Genomic DNA, 25,836 nt, shown 5'->3' with positions numbered 1-25,836 from the left:
CTGCTTTACTGTTTTTTTAGGCAATTCAAGACTTGTTTGCATTTGATGGAGTGATTGAGGATATTGACATTGAGAGAATAAATATTTAGTCCATCTATCTTTTAATCATATGAATAGCAACACATAATATTCATCCAGCCCAGTGAGTGAGGTGTTGGCATACAAGGCAATGAACTGTAATATATACATACATACATATGCTATGCTTCTTACAGTCATTACTCCCAATTCCCCCCATACCCCCCCCCCCAACATACTAGTCATTCCTGCATACACACACCCAGAGTCCCTCCCACCTATCCCACTGACATATGATATATAACATTAAACACTCCCCAAGAAGAGTAAGAATGAGTCAAAAACTTATCAAAGGACACATACTGTGGGCTCAGCAAACAATGATCTAAAATATGGAAAACACTATCATTCATCAAACTACCCAGGGTCATAAAGTAGTACCAAAGTTGAACAGTTCATGTAGCCTCAAGTATTGGGGCATGAGTGCTCAAACAGTAACCCAGTGGCATAGGAAGGGGGGGGGGGGGCTGGAGGGGCGGTCCGCCCCAGGTGCACGCGCTCAGGGGGAGGGGGGGTGCCGGCCCTGCTGCTTCCCTGCTCCCTCTGCACTTCCGGGGCAGAGAGAGCAGTGAACCAGCGGGGCCGATGCAGATCCGAATGACGTGCACTCGGGGCGGATCGGCCCTCCTGCAGGTAAGAATGCGGTCCGGGGGGGTTGCGCTCTGGGGGGGGGGTTGCGCCACAGGGGGGGGTCACACCGTGCTGCACCGGGGGGGGGGGGGGTGCGCAGCGGCGACCCGCCCCGGGTGCCATTAGCCCTCGCTACAGCACTGCAGTAACCTTTTCAAGTCATCTGGGTTCTCAAAAGATTTAAGTTTGGTTGTTAAGTATAACCTGAAGATGGGCAGGATAAAACAATCCAAATTGCGCAACTATTTGCCGAAGGGTTAGAAGAAAATGTTTTAATTGAAGGTTTGTGGCAGGAGCGAGATAAGGCAGCATAATAATTCAGGATGATTGCCATGTGAAATCTGGCTGAATTTTTGCTTTAGTAAGGATCTCCAGAGCCTATGGATAGCATAGTACTTTGAATATGAAAGGCAACGGTCCTGTCATGGTATTGGGTTGTCTGGATGGGATCCGATGCGATCGGTTCCACCTCAAAAGGAAATGCGAAATGAAGAAATAACAATTTTGGGAACAGTAAGGAGTTTAGCATCAGTTTTGAGGCCCCAAATCTCTCATATGACCAATACCCTGCCAGCTAAGAGCACATGATGTTCGTCATGATTCTGAAGCTGTGTACTTAGCTTCAACAATTCAGTTTTTAATTCAGATATACTTTGGCTGTTCCTCTGGAGATTGGATTTAATTTGGGCAAATTCCATCATTATCGGCTCTGCGAGCTCGGATGCTTCCCAAAGGGTCACCATCTTAATTGGAATTGGCAGGTCTTGTTTTGGCCTCTTATTGCGCAGATAACTTAATAGTTAGCTGGGTAAATTCCCCTGGCTGAAAACGTCTCTTCACTTAATTTATGCATAGGTGCAGTTGTATCAATGGACTTCTGCACTCCAGTTCAAATTTTCAGAGGAAATCTGTATTTATATGAGACTCTCCTCACCAGAGAGACAAACATTACCACACACATGGACTCAGTCACGCTTCAATCACACACACATTCACCATCACTGCCCCCTCCCCCCATCAAATTAATGTTCTTTGTCATTTTCCAGAAAGACACACACTCTCTCTTGTGATGCTGGGCTAATGCTGCTGTTTGTGTGATCATTCAGTCAATGCCCTCCCCTCCTCCAAATTAGTTCTGCCCAACATCATAGGGCTTGGCGAATTGGTGTTTTAAGTAAAACTTGTGCTGTTTCTGGTCCCCATGCACTCACAACATTGGCACGGTTCATTCATAGTTTACTTGCAGTCTGGTAACTATTTTCCTTTGAATGAAGGTCTTGATGCTTCCAGAGTCTGCCAGTGCCTGGTAAGGGTTCCCATACACTTCAACTTGCAGCACAAAGTTCCTGTTCTTGGGTTGAGAATGTCCACAATGTTGCAGGAATGTGAAGTGACCATATTTTATTTATTTATTTACTAGCCGTTAAGCCCGTAAAAACGGGCGAGTATTGCAGCCCTCCTCTCTCCCCTGGCCTCACCCCGTCCACCGATCCTCCCCCCCATATCCAGTGACCCTCCTCTTTCCCTTGGCCTCCCCCCTCCCCCCATGTTCAGCAACCCTCCTCTGTGCCGTGCTCTCACCCCAAGTCCAGCAACCATGGCCTCTCCCCCTGCCCTCCCCCCATGTCCAGCTACCCTCATCGCCGCCGCTCCCTCCTCCTCCGTGCCGGGCCCCCTGCACTGACCTGACAGCGCCTCTCACCTCCATGTGAAAGTGCTAAAGGTGGAGGTGAGAAGCGCTGTCAGGTCAGTGCAGGGGGCCCGATATGGAGGGGGGCGGGAGCGGCAGCAGGGATGGGGGGAGGGTGGAGGTTGTTTCGCGCGATGTTCCTTTCCAGGCGGTAGCAGCGGCATCTGACAATTCGACTCTGTTTCCCTCTCTGTTCCGCCCTCTGACGTCATGGAGTCTTGACGCGAGGGCGGGACAGAGAGGGAAGTCTGTACTGCGCATTTGCAAGTGAGTACGGTCACTTGCCATTTATATGTTTGATTACATTTGTATCCCACATTTTCCCGCATAGCAGTAGGCTCAATGTGGCTTACAGGTTCCGGAGAGGAGAGTACCAACTCCGGGAATGTATACAGAGTATATATATATATATATATATATATATATATATTCACATCCATGGCCTCTTAACCTAACTCTAAGCAGTCTCTGGCTATATGGCCACTCTCTCCACACCTAAAGCAGGTGAGAGAGTGCGGGTCTCACAGCTGGGTCAGTGGAGTGTGCTGAGTTTGAAGGTGATGAAGGTCTCCATCGCTATGACCCCTTTCTTGGGGATGCTGGGCTAGAAGGTGGCTTTGGGTCCATCAAGTTCTCAGATCCTACTTTCTCTCATCTCTTCCTGGGACTTCCAACTCACTTATTCTCCTTGTAGGATTCAGGTTCTGGTTATGCTTAGTAAAATGTTTCAGCCACTTCCAAAGCGCTCTCTGGCATCGATTGAGGGTGCTGCCTCACCCATTGTTTCATATACAGAGGTAGCACTTCAAGGAATTGCTCAAGAAGGATGACTCTCACTATATCTGGGTCTGTCTTGCCCTCTGGTTGGAGCCATCTCAAGGTTATTTCCTTGAGCCTGTGGAAGAAACTATGGGGATTCTCCTTGACTTGTACAAACCCATTGCTAGTAGGACTCTTGAGTGCAGCTTGCCTTCTCCGGAATGGTGGCCTTCAAGGGGTTATGGATTTGACCGCATTTCTGTGGTACAACCAAAGCGGTTTATATACTCTATGTAGGTACTTTCTCTGTCTCTAGTGGGCTCACAAACTGTTTTTGTACCTGGGGCACAGGAGGGTTAAGTGACTTGCCCAGAGTCACAAGGAACTGCAGTGGGAATTGAACCCAGTTCCCCAGGTTCTCAGCTCACTGTCCTAACCATGAGGTTACTCCTTCACTTCCACATAGGTGGCTATCCCACTGAAATTAACATCCTGGAAGGCAGTCTGGCTACTACTGGTCAAAAAGTTCCCTAAGTAGGCTGTTCACGACGCTTCCGGACAACCAGACAAGTGAGTGCTCCTCTATAAGTTCATCAGGAAATAGTAGAGATCATCATCTAGCATCATCTGCTTCAGCAATGGAACCAAGGGGAGCATCTCCACCCTGGGTGCATATAGTGCTTGTGTCACTTGTACTAGGGTGTTGTGCTGTATCTCCAATTAATTTTTCAATGCCTGCTGATGCTCGCATTGCTGTTGCTGCATGAATTGTTGCTGCTGTTGCTGCTCCTCCACCAAGGGCTGGAGTAGTTTCTCCATGTTTTCCCTACTACCACAGCACGCACTACGAGAGAATCAAACAAAAATAAAAGCCTGCCTGTCTGGCTCTTACTGTACTTTTCTGAAGGTTTCCCTCTCTCAGGACAGAGCTAACCTCTTTAGCCTATTGTTCCTGGCCTAGAGCTCCAAAGGCTACAGATTCTGACTTCATCTGGCAGGATAAGTTCCTATCCCGCCGCAAGAACCATCTGTGGAAAAATGAATGAGGGTGGACCCTGGAGCCTGGATAAAGTGGAGCTACACAGCGGGTTAAGGTTTATGTTTATTGTTTATTCAAGCATTTAATGTACCACATTTACCAGAGTTTGATCACAGCAGGAGTGGAGGAGTGGCCTAGTGGTTGGGGTGGTGGACTGTGGTCCTGAGGAACTGAGTTCGATTCCTGGCACAGGCAGCTCCTTGTGGCTCTGGGCAAGTCACTTAACCCTCCATTGCCTGCCACATTGAGCCTGCCATGAGTGGGAAAGCACGGGGTACAAATGTAACAAAAAAAACCACCAATAACAAAAAATTCATAAAATCACTGGAAAGAAATGTCATTTCAAGTGATAGGAAAGTTGACACAATCAAAATTAGGAAAGAAGGGAGAGGGAAAGCTCAGAGAAAAGGGTAGAGGGGGAAAACCCAGATAGATAGACTGCTCACTTATCCTTCAGACATAGCAGAATGAGGAGAGAAAAAAAAATCATAAACTTAAGGAGCCATAAGCTAGGTCAAATTAGTATATTTTCAGATGGGATTTAAATTTTAAAAAGGAGAATTCTGATCTAATATGCTTTGTGCTAGGAGCTAAATTTAAAAAAAATGCAGATGTTCTGGTACTTTCATAGTGGACCTTTTTTGATTCAGGAAGAGTTAGACGGTGATCATCCAAAGAATGTAATGAGTGTGTTGGGGTATGGAGAACAACCGTACTTGACAAATAACAAGGGGTTCTCAAATGATAGGCCTTCATGGTCACAGGTAGGGGTCCTGTTCAACTCACAGGTGGAAAAGAAAAGTGAACACAAAAAAAGTCCTTTGGTACAAGAATGGTCCCCTCTGGCCTGCTCCTGTAGGGCCATTGCATGCAATATAAGCAGATGGCTATGTTCTGGCTCCCTAGAGTTCCCAGAACAATCGTTAGTAGTTTACTGAGGCCAGCCTGTGACCAGCCAGGTGAAAGATATTAAAGTACAAAGTTCCACGTCAAACTTGGCCTACCTGATTGCAGTGGTTGCAGTTCATACATAGGTGGTGCAGGCATATGCAGTGGGGTGTCACTACTTCCCTCTGGGTCTTCTTAACCTAGCAATGCCCTGAGCTTTTATACTTGCTAGTTCCACACCTCCCATGTCACGTCCCTCTTAGGTGGGACTATTGATCTTAAGGTGGTTCTGACACTGTGAGGGAGTATCCTTATGGGAAAGTAGCAGTGTCCTATAAACTCCCTCACAGTTCCATTTATAAAACAGGCAACAAACATATGTGGCACTCAGCCAAGGCAACAATATCGTAGTAAAGCCAAGAGAAGCTGGTAAAGTAATCATGAAAGTAAAGTTGCAAATGGAAGGAAAATAGCCAATATAGTAAAATGAGAGGGGGGGGGGGGGGGGGGGAGACATTGTTTAGATATGTGAGTGTGAGAAGGAAGTATAAATATGGTAATGTGAATCTCAAGGGTGAAGGGGAGGAATGCATAGAAGTTGATAAGGATAAGGGGAATTGCTTAAAACTATTTCTGTTCTGTGTTTACAGATGAAGGGAGTAGGTCTGCAGAAGACAAAGACAAATAGAAATGGAAGTATGGTAGACTCTGAACAATTTTTCATGAAGAGTTAGCTAAACTAAAGGTGGGCAAAGCGATGGGGCTAGATGGGAAAAATCCGAGGTACTGAAGGAACTTAGGAAAGTTCTGGTGGCTCCACCATCTGAGCTTTTCAATGCTTCTGAAATCAAAAGTGGTCCCAGAGGACTGGAAAAGGGAGGATGTGATCCCTTCCACAAAAGCAGAAGGTTGGGAATTCCAGGCTGGTTAGTCTCACCTCTCTGGTAAGTACATTAATGGAAACACTTCTAAAACAGAAAATATTAAGGTTTCTGGAACTGAATGGATTACAAGGCCTGAAGCAGCATGCATTTACTAGCGGTAGGTCTTGTCAGACAAATATGATTAATTTCTTTGCCTGGGTGACCAACAGTTGGATTGAGGGAGAGAGCTAGATGTGGGGTACTTAGATTTTAGCAAGGCCTTTGACACGGTGCTGGATAGGCAACCAATAAATAAACTGAGTGTCCTTTGTATGGGTTAGAAAGAGGTACAGTATAAGAAGTGAAGTACTTCTGTGCACTGGTAGAAAAGGTGACATCAAAAGCCAGAAGGATGCTTGGGTGCATAGAATAAGGAATGGCTAGCAGGAAGAAGGAGTACTATGTACAGTTCTGGAGAATGCACTTTCAAAAAGATATAAAAAGAATCAGTAGTCAGTGGTCTTGACCATAAAGCATATGGGAACAGACTTAAAAATCTCCATATGTATGCTTTGGAAGAAAAGTGGCAGAAGGGAGATATAATAGAGACATTTAAATACCTCCGTAGCATAAATGCACAAGAGATGAGTCTATATCAGTTGAAAGGAAGCTCTGGAATGAGGGGGCATAGGACAAAGTTGAAAGGGGATAGACTTGGGCCTAATTTAAGGAAATATTTCTTTACAGAAAGAATGATGGATGCGCAGAACAGACTTCCAGTGGAGGTAGTGGAGATGAAGAGTCTACTGAATACAAGAAAGCGTGAGCCCAGCACATAGCATCTCTGAGGGAGAAGAAGGGATAGTAGACAGTATGGTTGGGCAAACTTGATAGGTCATATGGTCTTTGACATTTTTCTCTGTTTCTTTATAAAATTAACCTTTAGAGATTACACACATAAAAATATGCAGACCCCAGGGAGGCATTTACTTTTATGTAATATGCATGCAAGTGTATTCTCAGTCCTTTTGGGTGGAACACTGGCAGAATCATGATTTATGTCCATAGTTCATAAAATACACACATAAATGTACACTTTCCCCTGGATTCTATAAAGGTCACCCACATTTATGTGCCAAAATTTGGGCATAATCCTGAGATGCACACTTAACTAGTTAATAAGCCAATTAATGGTGATAATTGGGAGCTAACAATCAATTATTGATGTTAATTGGCATCAATTAGGATTTGCACACACATCTGGCTGCACTCAATTAGGATTTGCACACACATCTGGCTGCACTATTCTATGAGGCAGTGAGTCTAACCCCCATAGTACATATCTTGAAAGGGGGTATTGTCATGGGAGAAATGGGGGCATTCTGAACATTTGCGTGCATAGTTATAGAATACGGGGGTCAGTGCACCTAACCTGTGTGCCAGCATTTATACTTGGTTTCAGCAGGCGTAACTCTGGCACCTGCAGTTAGACACGAGATCAACGCTTAAGTGCTATTCTATTAAGGATGCCTGCCCTTTACAGAATAGCTCTTGGTGATGATTTTTTTCTGGTGCTTAATTTGGACCACCGTATATATAATCTGGGCCTTTATACATTAACATTTATGCCTGCCATAGCTTGAATGTAGTCATGGTTTCTGTAAGTTTATCCTTAGTATATTGTCAACCACATGGGCATCAATGTGTCTTTTTTTTACTTTTATTTCTACATATTTAAGTGGACCAACATGCAACCAAAAATGCTTCTCATTAATCAAAGGTATCACAAGATACACGGCACCACTCATCTTGGGAATTTTTTTAATTGACGTTATTGGAAGGTACTCTATATACTCCATGAATCTCAAATTCCTTCATAGGCAAAATATCCAGTGGTTTTGGCAGGTATGTCTGCAACTATGCATAAATTTGACTGAATGGTCACCTTCCAATCACATTGAAATCTGCAAAATTCTCAGATTGTTTCTTCAATTTCCATAATTTGTATCTTTTAAGCTTCTTAGCAGTCAAATAGTGATTTATACTCTGTCCTGTACCATAGTCACTGGAGGATTTCCTTATGTTTTAATGATCATGGAATATGCAAATTCATGTCTTGGTTAGGACTTAAATTCCACAGAATAGATGCATAACTGCTTAGAGCAAGTCAATAAAAACGTTAGACTTCTATAACCCAAACGCTTTCCAGATATTCCCAATAGACACTACTAGATGGATCAGATAAAACTGTAGCATTATTTTATTGTTGAGTACTGCAAGGTGGTTAAACAACTTCAGTCATGTAAAACCAATAAAGTCATGTTATTGTATGACTGAGGAAAGGCAGGAGTATTGTCTATTTGTTTTACGTTGTGCTGGTTTACCTTGTTTAACCTTATATTACTGCTTTCAGTGTGACCCTAAGTCATTGAACACTGCATATTCAGAATCAGGTAGTGATCCTAATAACATGACAGAAATGGTAAGCATATCACATGATCCATAAATGGACTTGCGTCTGTATGCAGAAGAGTACATCCTCCAAAGTATTATTTTAAGCTTTTTCTTCTTTTTTTTCCCTTTAATGTGACTAAAACAGTGAAGAACTTTTTATGCTGCAAATATCTGATTGTCTTGATCACAGCTGTTTAAGCCTGTGAAACGCTTAAATCAATCCATATTATTTATCCCACTCTCAATTGGGAGGATACGTGAGAAGGGTGGACTGGGGAAGTCATAATCACTGAACCCCAGTAACATTTCAAATGGTAACACAGTTCAATGAAATGCCTTTGACTTAGTTATATTGGGCCAGTTTCAGTAAATACTACTACGACTACTACTACTACTTAACATTTCTATAGTGCTACTAGACATACACAGCGCTGTACACTTGAACATGAAGAGACAGTCCCTGCTTGACAGAGCTTACAATCTAATCAGGACAAACAGGACAAATAAGGGATAAGGAAAATATTTAAAGTGGGAATTATCAAGCAGACATGGCTACTGAACACGCAAATAAGGGTTAGGAATTAAAACCAACCTCAAAAAGGTGGGCTTTTAGCCTAGATTTGAAGATGGTGCTTGACATACTGGCTCAGGAAGTCGATTCCAGGCAAAAGTTCTTCCTTTCCTGGGCCTCCTTTCTCTCAGCCTGGCCCTGTCTTTTAAACTCCCAGGTATTAACTCCTCCACTCCGGGCTCACTTCCTCCTGGGGTGGGATCAGTGCTCTTAAGATGGCCCAGGTTAGATAGAGAGGAACTTCCAACCGCCACTTGAAACTGAACATGGCCAAGACCGAGCTTATTGTCTTCCCACCCAAACCCACTTCCCCTCTCCCTCCACTCTCTATCTCAGTTGATAACACCCTCATCGTCCCTGTCTCATCTGCCCGCAACCTCGGAGTCATCTTCGACTCCTCCCTCTTCTTCTCTGCGCATATCCAGCAGATAGCCAAGACCTGTCGCTTCTTCCTCTATAACATTAGCAAAATTTGCCCTTTCCTCTCTGAGCACACCACCCGAACTCTCATCCACTCTCTCGTTACCTCTCACCTTGACTACTGCAACCTACTCCTCACTGGCCTCCCACTTAGCCATCTATCCCCCCTTCGGTCCATTCAGAACTCTGCTGCACGTCTTATCTTCCGCCTGGACCGATATACTCATATCACCCCTCTCCTCAAGTCACTTCACTGGCTTCCGATCAGGTACCGCATACAGTTCAAGCTTCTCCTACTAACCTACAAATGCACTCGATCTGCAGCCCCTCCTTACCTCTCTACCCTCATCTCAACTTACGTTCCTACCCATAACCTCCGCTCTCAAGACAAATTCCTCCTTTCAGTACCCTTCTCCACCACCACCAACTCCAGGCTCCACCCTTTCTGCCTCGCCTCACCCCATGCCTGGAATAAACTCCCTGAGCCCATACACCAGGCCCCCTCCCTGCCCATCTTTAAATCCTTGCTCAAAGCCCACCTCTTCAATGTCGCCTTTGGCTCCTAACCACTATACCTCTATTCAGAAATATAGACTGCCCCAACTTGACATTTCGTCCTTTAGATTGTAAGCTCCTTTGAGCAGGGATTGTCCTTCGTTGTTAAACTGTACAGCGCTGCGTAACCCTAGTAGCACTCTAGAAATGTTAAGTAGTAGTAGTAGTTAAGGGTGAGGGGCAGTGTTCTGTAAACCCCATCACAAGCACTTAATGCAGATTTGGGGTGTGAGCACTTATGCTTGCTGAAACCTGGTATAAATCCTGACATGCAAGTTGGCACACAAACCCCCCATATTCGATAACACTGCACCTCCATTTTTGGAATGTTCTGGACATGCCAATGCCCCTATCATGGTCACACCCCATTTTGGGTTGTATGTGAGATACTTTGGTCATGCATCATCATAGAACAGCGCATTGGTAGATGCACACATAAATTCAAATTAATGCCAATTACTGCCAGTAATTGATTGCTAACAGCCCATTAACTAATTAATTTGTGCACATCTGTCCTGCAGTATATAGAATCCAGGGGTTACAGTTTTCTTGAGCTGTTATTGGGCCAATGTAATACAGTGCAACAGCATTAATGCACATTTTAACACATTTTAGTTTACAATTTTTGAGTGATAACTCATAATTTATTTAATGAAGATTTTGGGACTCAAAAATGTGTATTAAATTGGCCAAAATGTGCAACAAGATTAATATGTTTCTGTGCAAAATGCAATGTCAACAAAGACCTGTTAAAAGCTCTTTGGATAGGCACATAGTAGAACAGAGCTCACTTTTGTGCTCTATGCCTCAGTTTTTAGTTCAATTCAGCAACAAAAGTGAATTATGCATAGCAAAATTAGTTAATCTATTCTAAGCTAATTTGGGGTGGGCACCTATAGCAAAAGAGTGCTCACTAATGCACCATCCCCCTAATTCTATAATCTTAGTACCTCAATGGAGGAGGGTGAATAGTGGAGTGCCAAAGGGATCTATACTGGGATCAGTCCTATTTAACATATTTATAAATGATCTGTAAATCAGAACGATGAGTGAGGTGATTACATTTGCAGATGACACACAACTATTCAAAGTTGTTAAAAAACATGCAGAGTGTGAAAAATTGCATGACGACTTTAGGAAACTGGAAGACTGGCAGCCAAATGGCAGAATAATTTTAATGTAGACAAATGCAAAATGATGCACGTTGGGAAGAATAATCCAAATCATAGTTACCTGATGCTAGAGTCTACCTTAGGAGTCAGCACCCGAGAAAATGATCTAGGTGTCATTGTAGACAATACGGTGAAAACTGCCCAGTGTACAGCAGTGGACAAAAAAACAAACAAACAGGATGCTACAAATTATTAGGAAATGGATGGTAAATAAGATCAAGAATACTGTAATGTCTCTGATTCATTCCATGGTGTGAATTCACTTTGAGTATTGCATGCAATTCTGGTCACCGTATCTCAAAAAAGATATAGCAGAATTAGAAAAGGTTCAAAGAAGAGTGACCAGAATGATAAAGGGGATGGAATGTCTTTCATACAAGGAAAGGTTAAACAGGTTAGGGCTCTTCTGCTTGGAAAAGAGATGGCTGAGGGGAGGAAGGATTGAGGTCTACAAAATCCCGAGTGGTGTAGAATGGGTAAAAGCGAATCGATTTTTTACTGTTTCAAAAAGTACAAAGACTAGGGGACACTCAAGGAAGTTACGTGGAAATACTTTTAAAACAAATAGGAGGAAATGTTTTTTCACTCAATGAATAAATAAGCTCTGGAACTCATTGCTGGAGGATGTGGTAACAGTGGTTAGTGTATCTGGGCAGAAAAGAAAAAGGGTTTAACAAGTTCCTATTGGAAAAGTCCATAGTCTGCTATTGAGAAGGACATAGGGGAAGCTACTGCTTGCCCTGGGATTGGTATCATGGATTGTTGCTACGAATTGGGTTTCTGCCAGGTACTTGTGACCTGGATTGGCCACTGTTGAAAGCAGGATACCGGGCTAAATGGACCATTGGTCTAACCCAGTATGGCTATTCTTAATTCTTAAATTGTTATGGGATAAGGCATCTTGATAAGATGTGTGGGACATAGACTAGCCACCTGGTTTACCTGTTTTGTCTGTGTACTTTTGTTAAATATTGATCACTACTGGAAGCAGGATACTGGTCTAGATGGACCATTTGTCCAACCCAGTATGGCTATTCTTCTGTTCTTAAATGTAAGTGCCATTTGAACACTAAGATGATAGAAGACTAATATTTACACCTATGAATGTAACATTTATGCACATGAGTTATAGAAGCACACACATTGGTATTCTATAATATGAGTGTATGAATCCCATAGCATATAAATACAAGGGGGTGTGAACAGGGGGATGCACATGGCTTGGGAATGAGGTGTCAAACGCTTATGTGCGTAGGTTATAGAATGCTTGCATTTATGCGCTAAAGTGCTATATTTAGGTGTGCACATTTATACCTGCTATTGACTTGGCATAAGTGGGCAGGACTAAATATTAGCGCCTGACTTCTGCTAGTATTCTATCCTGGAATCTGGGCACCCAGATTCTGCTATAGAATTTGTGATCAGCATTTTGACACTCAAATTTGACTGACCATTATAGAATTGCCTACTATAGAGTGAATTCAGTAAATAGCAGTCACAATTCCAAGTCCCTCAAATTTAATGTTAAGCACAATTGATCTAATTCTATAATTCTGTGTGCACCTTCCATGCTCACCTGCCTGAAAAGGGAGCATGGCCAGGGGCATGTCAGAGGTCAATAAATGCCTAAGTTAGGTGCTGCCATTTATACCTCTTTTTGTCAGGCATAAATCCCATGCCCAACAGTTAGGTGTGTATCTGTGCCTAAGCATGATTGTATAAAGTGAATGTGCTGAAAATTCAGAGAGAATCTGGGAGTATGTGTCTCAGATTTGGGTGGAATTTGACATAACAAGTGTTTTTGGTAAAAGGTGGTATGCATAAAAAGGCAAGATAAATTATAAGTGCTTTGGGCAAACACTTATATAAGAATAGCGTTCACAAAGGTAAAACACGTAAATTTGTTCCATTTATTGTTTTGGAGCATTGATGCTTTCAGGTTTTTTTGTTTTCTGTTTGTCTGTGTGTGCATGTGTGTGTGTGTTTGGTATGAGATGCAAGATACAGGTGCAAACCTAACTATGGCTACTAAAGTGGTGAACCCTTACTTGTCCCATCTATATTCTCAAAGAAATGAAATAATGAGTACATAAGAACATAAGAGTTGCCATACTGGGACAGACCAAAAGTCCATCAAGCCCAGTATCCTGTTCCCAACAGTGGCCAATCCAGGTCACAAGTTCCTGGTAAGATCCCAAAACAGTGCAATATATTTTATGCTGCTTATCCTAGAAATAAGCAGTGGATTTTTCCAAATCCATTTTTATAATGGCTTATGGACTTTTCTTTTAGGAAGATATCCAAACCTTTTATAAACCCTGCTAAGCTAACTGCTTTTACTAAATTCTCTGGCAATGAATTCGAGTTTATTTACATGTTGAGTGAAGAAATATTTTCTCCGATTCATTTTAAATTTACTAATTTGTAGCTTCATTGTGTGCCTCCTATTTTTTGGAAAGAGTAAACAAGCAATTCACATCTATCTTTTCCATTTCACTCATTATTTTATATACCTCTATATATCTCCCCTGAGACATCTTTTCTCCAAGATGAAGAGCCCTAGTCCTTTCAGCCTTTCCACATAGGGAAGTCATCCCATCCCCTTTATCACTTTCATTGCCCTTCTATTAACCGTTTCTAATTCCGCTATATCTTTTTTGAGATGCGGTGACCAGAATTGCACACAGTATCAAGGTGCGGTCACACCTTGGAGTGATACAAAGACATTATAATGTCCTCGTTTTTATTTTCCATTCCTTTCCTAATAATACCAAACATTATATTTGCTTTCTTTGTTACTGCAGCACACTGAGAAGAGGGTTTCAAAGTATCGTCAACAATGACTCCTAGATCTCTTTCCTGGTTGGTGACTCCTAATGCGGAACCTTGAATCACGTACCTATAGTATGGGTTCCTCTTTGCCACATGCATCACTTTGCACTCGCTCACATTTAAGGGCATCTGCCATCTGGATGCCCAGTCTCCCAGTCTTGTGAGGTCGTCTTGCAATTTTTCACAATCCTCTTGCAATTTAACAACTTTGAATAACTTTGTGTCATCAGCAAATTTAATTACCTCACTAGTTATTCTCATATCTAGATCATTTATAAATATGTTAAAAAGCAGTGGTCCCAGCACAGACCCCTGATGAACCCCACTATCAACCCTTTACCGTTGAGAATATTGACCATTTAACCCTACTCTGTGTTTTCAATCTTTTAACCAGTTTTTAATCCACATTAGAACACTACCTTCTATCCCATGACTTTCCAGTTTCCTCTGGAGTCTTTCATGAGGTACTTTGTCAAACACCTTTTGAAAATCCAAATACAGAATATCGACCAGCTTACCTTTATCCACATGTTTGTTCACCCCTTCAAAGGAATGTAGTAGATTGGTGAGGCAAGATTTCCCTTCACTAAATCCATGTTGGTTTTGTCTCATATATATAAAACATGTATATGCTCTGTAATTTTGTTCTTTACAATAGTCTCTACCATTTTGCCCGACACCGACGTCAGGCTCACCGGTCTGTAATTTCCAGGATCACCTCTGGAACCTTTTTAAAAAATCGGCATTACATTGGCCACCCTCCAATATTTGCCATCACCCGAACAATTACTGAATGGGCATTTTGTTGTTTGGAAATGTCATGTCTCCACCTGGACTGATCTGGGAGATAATTAGCTACACCTCCGAGAAACTCCATTATTGTGGTGCATTGCTGGCTCTAAGGTACTGCGCTATAGTTTGGCATCCCGAATGATGCAGACCCTGACCTGCAGCCCTGGTTCCTTGTGCTAACCTCCCACAGCCGATTACAGTATGTTCAGGGGAAAAAAAGACCTGCATCCAAAGGTTGTTGTGAACTATTTCTCAATTAAGGTATGACAATATAACTAAAATATTTGCAGGGCAGAAAGAGAAGAAAACTGCTGGTGGAAACACTGCCTAATCTTGGTTTAATATTGTTTCTTATTCCATTTACAGAAAGAAAGGAAATGTAATACAAAAGGTAAAAAGCAAAATCCTAGCAGTGTGCACCGGTTATTACACTCTGTACAGAAAGAGGCTTCCTAATACACGCGGGGCTCTAGGACCCAGCAGGCAACAAAGGCTGAACGTGAGAAGGAGAAGTGCCTAGCACTTGGTCTCGGCACACACAGTCTTTCTGATTTTCTCCTGCTGAAGAGGGATTGTATAAAAGGGCAGGCACAGCATCTAACACACACATTCACATTCACTCCCAACTTTTCACAGCGTGGACTGCTTGTTACATCTACAGGCAACAGCATCTGCAACACGGCTAGAGGAAGAAGCCCGGGAAGTGAGAAGGGCTGCCGCTGTCTCTCAACCTTCCAGGGTAACTTCAAGAAGTAGACCAGAGGAGCCTGAAAATTGCGGAAATGCACGTCTACTTTTTCCAAAGCAACTGAAAACCCCCCGGATCCTGCAGGTAACACAACTGCATTAACTCTCTCTCAGCTTTGCTTAGCAAAGGACTTCTTAACCCAGGTCCAACATGCAGAAAAAGAAACTTGAGTGAAAAAAAGAAAAGAAAAATGAAACAGACAGTAGTAACCTGTTAAAATAAATGTCAGAGCTTGCCTCTTATGCAGCCTATTGAAAATTGTTTATTTTAAACCTTGAGGTACTGTGTGGAATCCTCAGAGATGCCTGGTGAAATTTTCATTCCAAGCTCTTTTGGTAAAAAGACGTTAAAATCCGGTAGGTGATGGATTAACTCTTGTGATGGGCTTTTTGGTGGTACTGGATAACGAACAGTCGATTGCTTCCAATGCCACCACACGTATGAGAACCCCATTTCTTGCTGTGTTTTATTTGCTTTCGTGTATGAGAATCAGTTTCCTTCACTGTGACCCTGTAACATGATCATGCCAATGAAGACAATTAAGACTTTTGCAGTAAAGTTACTCTTGTGTATGTCATCGTACGATTTGTACCGGGTTTATGTGGATGAACAAAATGTTAAGCCATGCCTGCCCTTCCTGATCGGAATCGTTTCTGGTGAATTAGCATCACAATGTGTGATCCTTGAGGACTCATGCAGGATTGTAAACTCCCAGCGTTTTAATTGAAAAGCTTTTGCTCAAATGAATGCTCAGCCTGAGTGATGGAGCTGCAAACCCGTTGCCCACCAGCACCTGACAGTCTGAATGTTTTTCAGACCAATGACTCTTACCATGATAAAAATTGTAGCAATCTAGAAAACTATCAATTGGTATCTGGGCTGTCCTCCTGGCAGATAATCCTCACCATTATTCTGGCTGTTATTACCCTGGCCACTGTATTGTCCAATGCATTTGTAATAGCAACAGTCTATCAGACCAGAAAATTGCACACTCCTGCCAATTATCTCATAGCCTCCCTGGCTTTCACTGACCTCTTAGTAGCTATTCTTGTAATGCCCATCAGCACTATGTATACGGTGACTGGCAAATGGACTCTGGGTCAGGTAGTCTGTGATGTGTGGTTATCGTCAGATATCACTTGTTGCAGTGCATCCATTCTGCATTTGTGTGTGATAGCTTTGGACAGATATTGGGCCATCACTGATGCAGTGGAATATGCCAAGAAAAGGACTCCCAAGAGGGCAGCTGTTATGATTGTGCTTGTGTGGGTCTTTTCCATCTCAATTTCCATGCCCCCTTTTTTTTGGCGACAAGCGAAAGTTGAAGGAGAACTGTCTGTCTGTGAAGTGAATTCAGACCACATCTTATACACAATTTACTCCACCGTTGGAGCATTTTACTTCCCCACATTACTTCTCATTGCACTGTATGGAAGGATCTACGTGGAAGCCAGATCCAGGATTTTTAAACAGTCACCAAAGAAAACTGGGAAAAGATTGACAAGGGCTCATCTGATAACCGATTCGCCCGAATCGGTGTCTGTATCTTCCTTAAACTCCAAGGCTCCTGATCTGTCCAGTGAAACAGGATCTCCAGTCTATTTGAATCAGGTTAAAGTTAAAGTTTCAGATGCCCTTTTGGAGAAGAAGAAGATCATGGCTGCAAGAGAACGGAAAGCTACCAAGACTTTGGGAATTATCCTGGGAGCTTTCATTGTCTGTTGGTTACCCTTCTTCATCATCACCTTGGTGCTGCCTATCTGTAAGGAAGCTTGCTGGTTCCACGTGTCCATTTTTGACTTTTTCACGTGGCTGGGATATCTCAACTCTTTAATTAACCCCATAATCTATACTATGTCAAACGAGGACTTTAAACAAGCTTTTCACAAACTGATGCGTTTTAGATGCACATGCTGATTTTTGACTCCTGTGTTCTATAAAACTACTTGAATGCACTTGGGTTGGGTCTAGTTCTACAGGTAGGTTGATTCTTCTTACAGTGTTCTGAGATGTTCAGTGTGGAGAATCCTGTACTGCCCAACATTTCTCCAAACAGAGACCGACACGAACGCTAGTGGTATGTGTTGCAGTGGGTGGGGTGTACATTCTATAAGAGTTTGTGCTATACCATGGTCATAATACTAACTGTAGTGCAATCTTAAGAAAATAGAGTGTTGGGCAGGAACATTTACCATTATATGGACAGGCATGTCCTAGTGGATTTATATGTTAAATTGTAGCAGAGCAAATCAAGAATATCGAGAGCTTTGGGACAAGCTTATATATATATTTTTTTGGACAGATTAACTGCAACTATTGGCAGGACTTGAACTAAATTGATCATCAGACTTGCTTTAGAAATGCTTGCATAGAAACTCTTAAAAGCAAATGCATTGAAACTGTTCTAATGTTCATACAAACTTTTGATTACTTAAAATAAATTCAGGGACCTACGTGGACTCTTATGGCCTGTAAAAGTTCCAAATGCTAAAGTTTTGTTTGGACAGAGCAAAAAAATTATATATATATACATATATATTGTTTGGACAGAGCAAAAAAAAATTATATATATGCTGGCATCACAAATCCTTTATTTTCTTACTTAAAAATGTTACGTTTGAGAGCAACCATCCATGAGTGTTTACAGGGGAATGCATAATTTGTGCAGATGCTCAGTGGTTGTCAAGTGATGTCTTACGAAGCAAACTATGTTTGTGGTATGTGTGCTGGTGCCAAAGTTTAAAAGCTGATATCTTATTCAGAGTGGCTGTAGTAATACATATTAGCTGGGAGTTAATGGAGCTCATGATGGGAAGATCACTAGAGCTGCTGATAAAGCACATATTAATACAGCTATTGATAGCAATTAGTCATGAATTAGGCTGACCTTTGAAGGTGTATTGTCATTGTTATCACTTCTAGGGTACTTATGTGAATTTGAGCATTGGAAAACAAGCTCAACTGCAGATGTTGCTCATCTGTATGCATCATCTCCCTCTGATATTATTAAAGGTGGATGGTGTTAAAGGCAGAGACCATCCTGTGCTATGAAATGCCTTGTTTCAAGGCAGTTGTCTTATGTACTTTCCTGTTCACCTTCCTACTCGTACTTCTAGCATGGCTTCCATTATATACTCTGAGAATGTACTGTAGATGCATTAAAAAAACAAATTCCAAGCCAGATCATAATTTGCCCTTGCCACAATTCCTTAACTCGTTTGTGGCTCACTTCTGTTCCACCCATCCAATTAGAATTTTTCCTTCCCCTCCCTCCCCCGGCCCACACACATTTTCTAGAGGTGAGCACGAATTCTCAACTGACTAAATATTTTCCCAGAAAAATAAGTAAAAGGGAACGAGAAAACCCTAAGAATCTATTAAAGTAGCGATTCCTAAATCCAACACTGTATAGGTTGAGTTTAAGTCTTAATCCTACTTCTTAGTCTAGTGGTTCCCAAACCAGTTCCTGGAGGCATCCCAGTCAGTCAGGTTTTCAGGATATCCACAGTAAATATTCGTGAGAGAGATTTGCATGCAGTGGAGGCAGTGTATGCAAATTTCTTTCATGAATATTCATTGTGGATATCCTGAAAACATGATTGGTTGGGGTGCCTCCAGGACCAGGTTTGGGAGCCACTGTCTTAGTCCTAAATATATATCATTGTTAAATATTTTTGCTATGTTTCAATTAGCAGATATACTTTTTTTTTAATCATAACTACACTTGTTTGTTTTCTTTTGTTTTTAAATCTCTGAAATTCAAGTTTCTGAACTGCTAATGTGAATAGGTATTAATGTGATACCTGAATGGGATTTGGATTAGGACCTGCAGGGGGGAAAATCCATGATTTACTTAAAGTCACATTGGTAATAGCAGTTAATAGCATGCTTCTTTCTCCTCAGAATCTAAAACAAAATATGGAGCTTAGGGCCTGTCATCATAACATGGAAATTCTCCCTGCTGAGCATCTAAATGTAGGTACCTAAGGGGTCCTTATATGAAGCTGCAGTAAAAGGGGGCCTGTGCTAGCATCCGTTCATGTTTTTGACATGTCCTGAGGCTCCTTTTTACCGCAGTGGGTAAAAAGCTGTCATTCACAAAAAAGAAATTGCCATGCAGTAAGTGAACCACTTGCCATGTGGCCATTTCTGGAGGGGGAGTATTTACCACTACCCAGTGAGGTGGCGGTAAGGGTTCCTTCTCTAATCTGGTGGTAACCAGGTAGCACTGGAAATGATGCGCATTGGGGGTGGGAACTACTGCAGGCTCCAGCGGTAGTTCCAGATTGGCACGTGGCAAGTCTGTTGCTGTGCACCAACTCTTTAGTAAAAGGGCCCCTAAATTAACTAGATCCTAAATTTAAGTGGCCAACAAGTGAGTGCAGATCTCCAGTATTTAGTAATACCATGTGCATTTTTAGTGAATGCCCCTGATCTACCCTTTACCCCCTCCCATGACCACGCCCCCGTTTGAGTTGCATGCACGTGGAAATTTGCGCGCTGTCCCCTGGATCCTATATATGGGACCTAGATTCCACGCGGAGAAATACACGTTACTTAATTGGTGGAACAAGTTAATCAACGTTTTTAACAGCACTTTAACAAGCAATAACGAGCACTAATTGGCAATAATTACAATGTATACATGGAAATGGCTAAGCATATTCTATAATTAACTGCGCCTAAGTTGCAAAGTGCGCAGTTCAAAATAAACGTGCGTAGCTTAAAAGGAGCATGTTTATGGGTGTATTTATTGGATGTTTTGTGGGCATTCCAAAATGTACACGTGTAATTACAGAATACAGGTCAGTGCGCCTAAATCTGCATGCACAGATTTACACCAGGTTTTTAGAGGTGTAAATGGATGCATGTAGATTTAGGCACTACAGTATCGACTAAGCGTATTTTTTAGGCGCCATATATAGAATCTGGTCATATATATAGAATCTGGGGGTAAGTGTACTGGGCACCTAGTTATACCTCTGTCCCTAAAGATGGGGCATGTGTTAAGGTGAGAAGGTGCACATTATTCAGCATAGGACCAGTTATTCCCTATGGGCTGTGGGGTAAATAAGGTATGTTTCTGCACATTAATGTCACATATCACATTTTTATTAATAGGAGTATACAGTTCCTAAATCCAGGCATAAAATTAGTAGGCTTACAACCTGAACTTTTAGTACAAAACTTAGATACCTTTGTTCAGCTGAAAATCCACCTAACTCTAGTCACCTGAAACCAAACCGAGGCATCTAGGTCAAGGACTCAGCCTTCCTTGGGTGAGCTGCCAGGCACCAAAAGGGAGAAAGCTTTTACCCCTTTGTGCCCCTGGGATGAAGTTCCAATGTAAAAGAATATTGTAGCTGAAATTCAGATGTACCGAGTTAACTTAGAACACGGTCTTAAGCAAAAAGTGAAGATTTCTAATCATCAAATAGTTACATTAAAGGTGTTCAGAAGGAGTTTAGGTCCTGCTCTTTGTCTATATGTTTCCAAACACTTCTGAAACTACAGTGTTTCCCCGAAAATAAGACACTGTCTTATATTAATTTTTGCCCCCCAAAATGTGCTAGGTCTTATTTTCAGGGGCTGTCTTATTTTTCGGGGAAACATTGGGGTTGGCCCGCCCACCCTCCATCGCTCCTGGAACTGACCTTAAACGCCTCCTTTCACCTTCGCAGCAAGCAGCAGCAGGGCAGGCCACTCTTTCCTTCCATGTCCCGTCCTCGCCTGATATAACGTCCGCGAGGGCGGGGCATGGAAGGAAGGAGAGGTCTGCCCTGCTGCTGCTTGCTGTGAAGGTGAAAGGAGGCGTTTAAGGTTAGTTCCGGGAGTGACGGAAGGTGGGTGGAGGGGGGGGGGGGGGTCCGGCGACCTCGGGTGGGGGTGGGGGGGCGGCCTTGTCTGGCTGTCAGCGGCCCTGCTTTCAAACAAAAATTTGCTAGGTCCTACTTTCGGGGGAGGCCTTATATCTACCAATTCAGGAAAACCTCTACTAGGTCTTATTTTCAGGGGATGTCTTACTTTCAGGGAAACAGGGTAGGGGCCAACTTTATCCAAATAATACAGTACCTGTACTTTTTTTTTTTTTTTACTTCAGAGTAATTTTTTCTTCAAAAATAATCTGAAGGATTCCATTTCTGATGCTCCCTCAATAATTCAATGAATGTTTTCCTTTTGTCTACAGAACCAAGTCAATATTCTAAAGACTCACAGCTTGAAAACTCCCCAGCCCGAGTTTGTCAGACTCATGAATACTGCAGAGCAAAAACATCAATACATAGTGCCACCCTTCTTTCAGCCTTGAATTTCATTCTAATGAGGTGCCAAGATGCTCCTTAAATGCTCACTCATATGAGATGTAAAGAGGGCAACTTCAGATTAACGCTTTTCGCTGACCACTGGATTGTAGCAGACTTTAGCCTTCCAAACCCTGACTTTGTTTACTTACAGTCCTACATTACTGTTCATTTTCATTTTCTTTTCTCTCATGGGAAACTTTAACATGCACATTGTAGGGGTGTGCACGAAATCAAATTCATAATTACTTTTAGTAGTAGAAGTGAGTGATTTGACCTGATAGGAAGATAATTAAAACTTTGGAAATGAATGTTTTCTTACTTAAGGGTGTGAATACAACTTCTCTTTGGTTAGTTGAGTGCAAGTAGAAAGCTGGAATGTACAAGAAGGTTCTTATTTGTATTTCATCCTAAGACATAGGGGTCTTTTTACTAAGGTGCACTGAAAAAATGGCTTGCGGTAGTGTAGGCATGGGTTTTGGGTGCGCGCCAATCCATTTTTCAGCACGCCTGTAAAAAAAGGCCTTAAAAAATTTTTTTTTGCCAAAAATGGCTGTGTGGCAAAATCAAAATTGCTGCGCGTCCATTTTGGGTCTGAGAACTTACCGCCGGCCGTTAACCTAGTGGTAAAGAGTCATGCAGTAACCGGGCGGTAATGACCTATGTGCATCAAATGCCACTTGGCGCGCGTCCAATACGTGCGTCCGAAAATAAAAAATTATTTTTCGCACGCGCGTATCGAACTTGCACCAAAAATGAAATTACCGCAAGAGTCACGCGGTAGCTGGACGGTAGCTCCATTTTGGCATGTGTTGGGCATGCATAGACGCTTATGCGGCTTAGTAAAAGGGCCCCTAAATGCAAATAAAGTAGCGACGCTATTTTAACGGTTAGTAAACCGCACTGTATACAGATTTGAAGAGTGTAGTAGACGACTGAACTGTATAACCCACTAATGTTAGCTTTGTTGCTTCAGTTTTATTTATGAAAGAAGTATTTTTTTTCTATCTAAGGAGAGAATGAAGTGTAAGAAACAAGAGTTTTTTTGCTCTACCCAAATGAAAAAGTATTGGCTATTTGACAATTGTATTAGCGGCACACCCCTGCTGCACTGAGCACCCAGATTCTCTGAGTTAATACTACCTATACTGTCGTGTGTTGTACACTGTTGAAAGTTCAAATTGCTTGCTCTTTCGGAACAGCCATATCACCTATAAAATAAATGCCTAGAGAGCTGAATAAACTGATGTCAGACATAAAATGAAATGTTGCTTTCTTTTGATTCTCTTTGATTTGTGTTTGCATATTTTGTCTGCTGTTAAATGAACCTAAGAAAGCCTTAATCCAGTGAAGTCACTATAAATCAGCACAGAAGAGCTGTTTATGCCCTGATTATTATACGTATATTGTGAGACAAATGTTATATGTATGAAATATAGACAATCCAAAGGAATATAATACGCAAAACCATATTTACCTGTGATCTGAACAGTTCTCTAAAGTAGTTGTCTCACATATAATACTATTTAATGGGTTAACTTGATTTTGTAACATCAGAGACATAGATAAAAACAATTGGATGCATCGCTGGTAAAAATGATTGATGTTGGCTGTAAGTGCAACCTGCGATAATTTTAGCAGAAATATCCAATCTGCCTTCAGCTACGGACTGCACATCTCCCTTTTGCAATCTGAGAATAAAACTCAATAAACCCACAGCACAGCAATGAAATGGCAATAAGCACAATGCTGTCACAGCTGTAATAAGCCCATGAACTGCATCATTACTTAAGAATGGGATGCCTTTCTAGAGCTATTAGGTTTGAATTGGTGGCAGGCTGGGTGTATTCAAAATCTGCAATGCAGTACTAGTTCTCTTTGAAGGGTTAAAGACCACCTCTATGCTGTTCAGAACATTTGGATATGAGTGTTCATATCTTTTCAGTAAGAACTACCGACTTGGATGTTATTTAGTTGGGAAAAAAATATAACAGAACTGGACATCCATGCATGGCTTCAGTGAGATGTTAATCTCGGGGAGAAAAAAGAAAAGAAAAATCATTCAGCTCAGTTCAGTAGTAGTGTTATGTTTTTTAAGTCAAGGCCTCAGATTTTTAAATCATGGAAACCTTTCTGAGAGTCCGTTACTTTTATTCTGTTGTTTCTTTGGAAGCACTGTAAAAAAAAGTCACATTCAAATTAAGGTTACCTGAAGGACCGGTTTTCAGACTTGCCAAGTCTGGCAGTCTGTTAGTAAAAGGGCTCAGTGTTGCTTCTAGAGACATCACACTGAATGATATACCAAGTAAGTCAGGTAGTTTTAAACCATACTATAATGCTCTATAAAGTTTACGTATGGAAACGAGGCACTAATTATCTATGAAACATGAAAGGAATGAATGATTAATCCAATAGGTCTTGAAGGTTACAGATTCTTTAGTTGTCTTTCTATAGATATAATTTTCAAATGCAGCGCTGAAATTCTGTTTTGTTTCATTAGCTCAATGAGGCTCCTCTATATCAATCACCCTCTGCCATAGATAATGTGCCAAAACTGACACAACCAACCAAAGCATTCCTTCTGCTAGACTGTAAAAATATAGTCTCCCCCCCCCCCCCCCCCCCCAAATAATAGAAGAGAAGGGTTTTTACAAACAATATTGCTTTGGAAAACTTTCTTTCATATAAAATTTTATTACAACCAATCAGAGCATTTAGGTTTAGAGACTTATTTTTGTTGTCATTTTTTGTTTGGAAAGGGATGTCGGATTATTCCTAGATTCACTGGCCATATTAGCAGTGACAACGTTTTAGTAATTTATATGTAACGTGGTAACATAGTAAATGACGGCAGATAAAGACCTGAATGGTCCATCCAGTCTGCCCAACAAAATAAACTCATATGACTTCTGTAAAATCTGCTCTTGAAAATAAGACTTCCAACTGACTGTTAGTATTGGTATATCTTTGCTCTATCCCTTCATTGGCCATCAGTCGCATTCTAATATCCTTTGATCTCTTGCATCTTTTAAGATGCTGCATCTGGCACTGACTGGCAAGAAACAGCAATCTGCTTTTCTGAACCTCAAGAAAACCATATTATCTCTTGGTATACCATATAGAAGATCTCTGATACGCATTTTAAAAAGAGATGACTGAAAACACCTTTAGGTTTTCTGGGATTTACACATACAAAAAAGCAGGGCAAGTTTCAGTAGCTGTAATGGTCTGAAGAAATCTCAGTTCTTTCCATGCAGACTCTGATATCCTTTCTTGGGGTGACAGATACATTACCCAAAGTTGCTAGAACTTAGGAGTTTTCAAGATTATATGGAATGATGTAGCTATATTTTTGTGAATCTCCCTCCCCTCTCTCCCCCCCAAAAAAATCAATTGTATTCATACTTCTGAAATGAACTATGCTAAATGCAAGGCTGCAACACCCAGGACAGGTAAACTTAGTTTAAAGACCAAGGGCCCTGTTTACTAAGGCACATTAGCATTTTTAGCGTGTGCTAAAAACTAGCGCACGCTAATGCTAGAGACATCCATATATTCATATGGGTGTCTCTAGTGTTAGCGCGCGCTAAATTTTAGCATGCACTGAAACCGTTAGCGCACCTACAGCGCGGTTTAGTAAACAAGGCCCCAAGTCTCAAGAAAGATCCCCATTTCTTGATCATGAGAATAAATCCCAGATGCATCATGGAAAGACCCGGAAGGCAGTGGCGTAGGAAGGGGGGGCGGTGGGGCGGTCCGCTCCGGGTGCACGCACTGGGGGGGGGTGTTGGCACTGCTGGTTACCTGCTCTCTTTGCCCCGGAACAGGTTACTTCCTGTTCTGGGGCAGAGAAAACAGGGAACCAACGGAGTCGACGCAGCTCCCAGAGACGACGTGCACTCGGCGGGGCGGAGCGCCAGCGGTAAAGATGCACTCGGGGGGGTTGCGCGCGCCGAGGGGGGTGCCGTGCTGCACCTGGGGGGGTGCGCAGCGGCGACCCGCCCCGGGTGTCAGCCGGCCTCGCTACGCTGCTGCCGGAAGGTTTG

At 42.1% G+C, this 25,836-nt stretch overlaps 1 protein-coding gene across 1 annotated transcript; it reads left to right on the top strand.

Moving 5' to 3' along the window:
- The first annotated feature begins 16,253 nt into the window (after positions 1-16,253).
- On the top strand, positions 16,254-17,408 carry HTR1B (5-hydroxytryptamine receptor 1B). Its single transcript, XM_030195624.1, has one exon. It carries the CDS (start codon positions 16,254-16,256, stop codon positions 17,406-17,408), a length of 1,155 nt encoding a protein of 384 aa, XP_030051484.1.
- The last annotated feature ends 8,428 nt before the right edge of the window (positions 17,409-25,836 follow it).

Source organism: Microcaecilia unicolor, chromosome 3 (genome assembly GCF_901765095.1).
Source record: "Microcaecilia unicolor chromosome 3, aMicUni1.1, whole genome shotgun sequence".
In the NCBI taxonomy this organism is placed as follows: Eukaryota; Metazoa; Chordata; class Amphibia; order Gymnophiona; family Siphonopidae; genus Microcaecilia; species Microcaecilia unicolor.
Note: the sequence above shows the minus strand (reverse complement) of the source record. Positions and strands in the feature narration are given on the sequence as shown.

Bases quoted from the DNA above. Each gene is read 5' to 3' on its own strand.
- HTR1B (XM_030195624.1), top strand. From the start codon at position 16,254: ATGGAGCTGCAAACCCGTTGCCCACCAGCACCTGACAGTCTGAATGTT.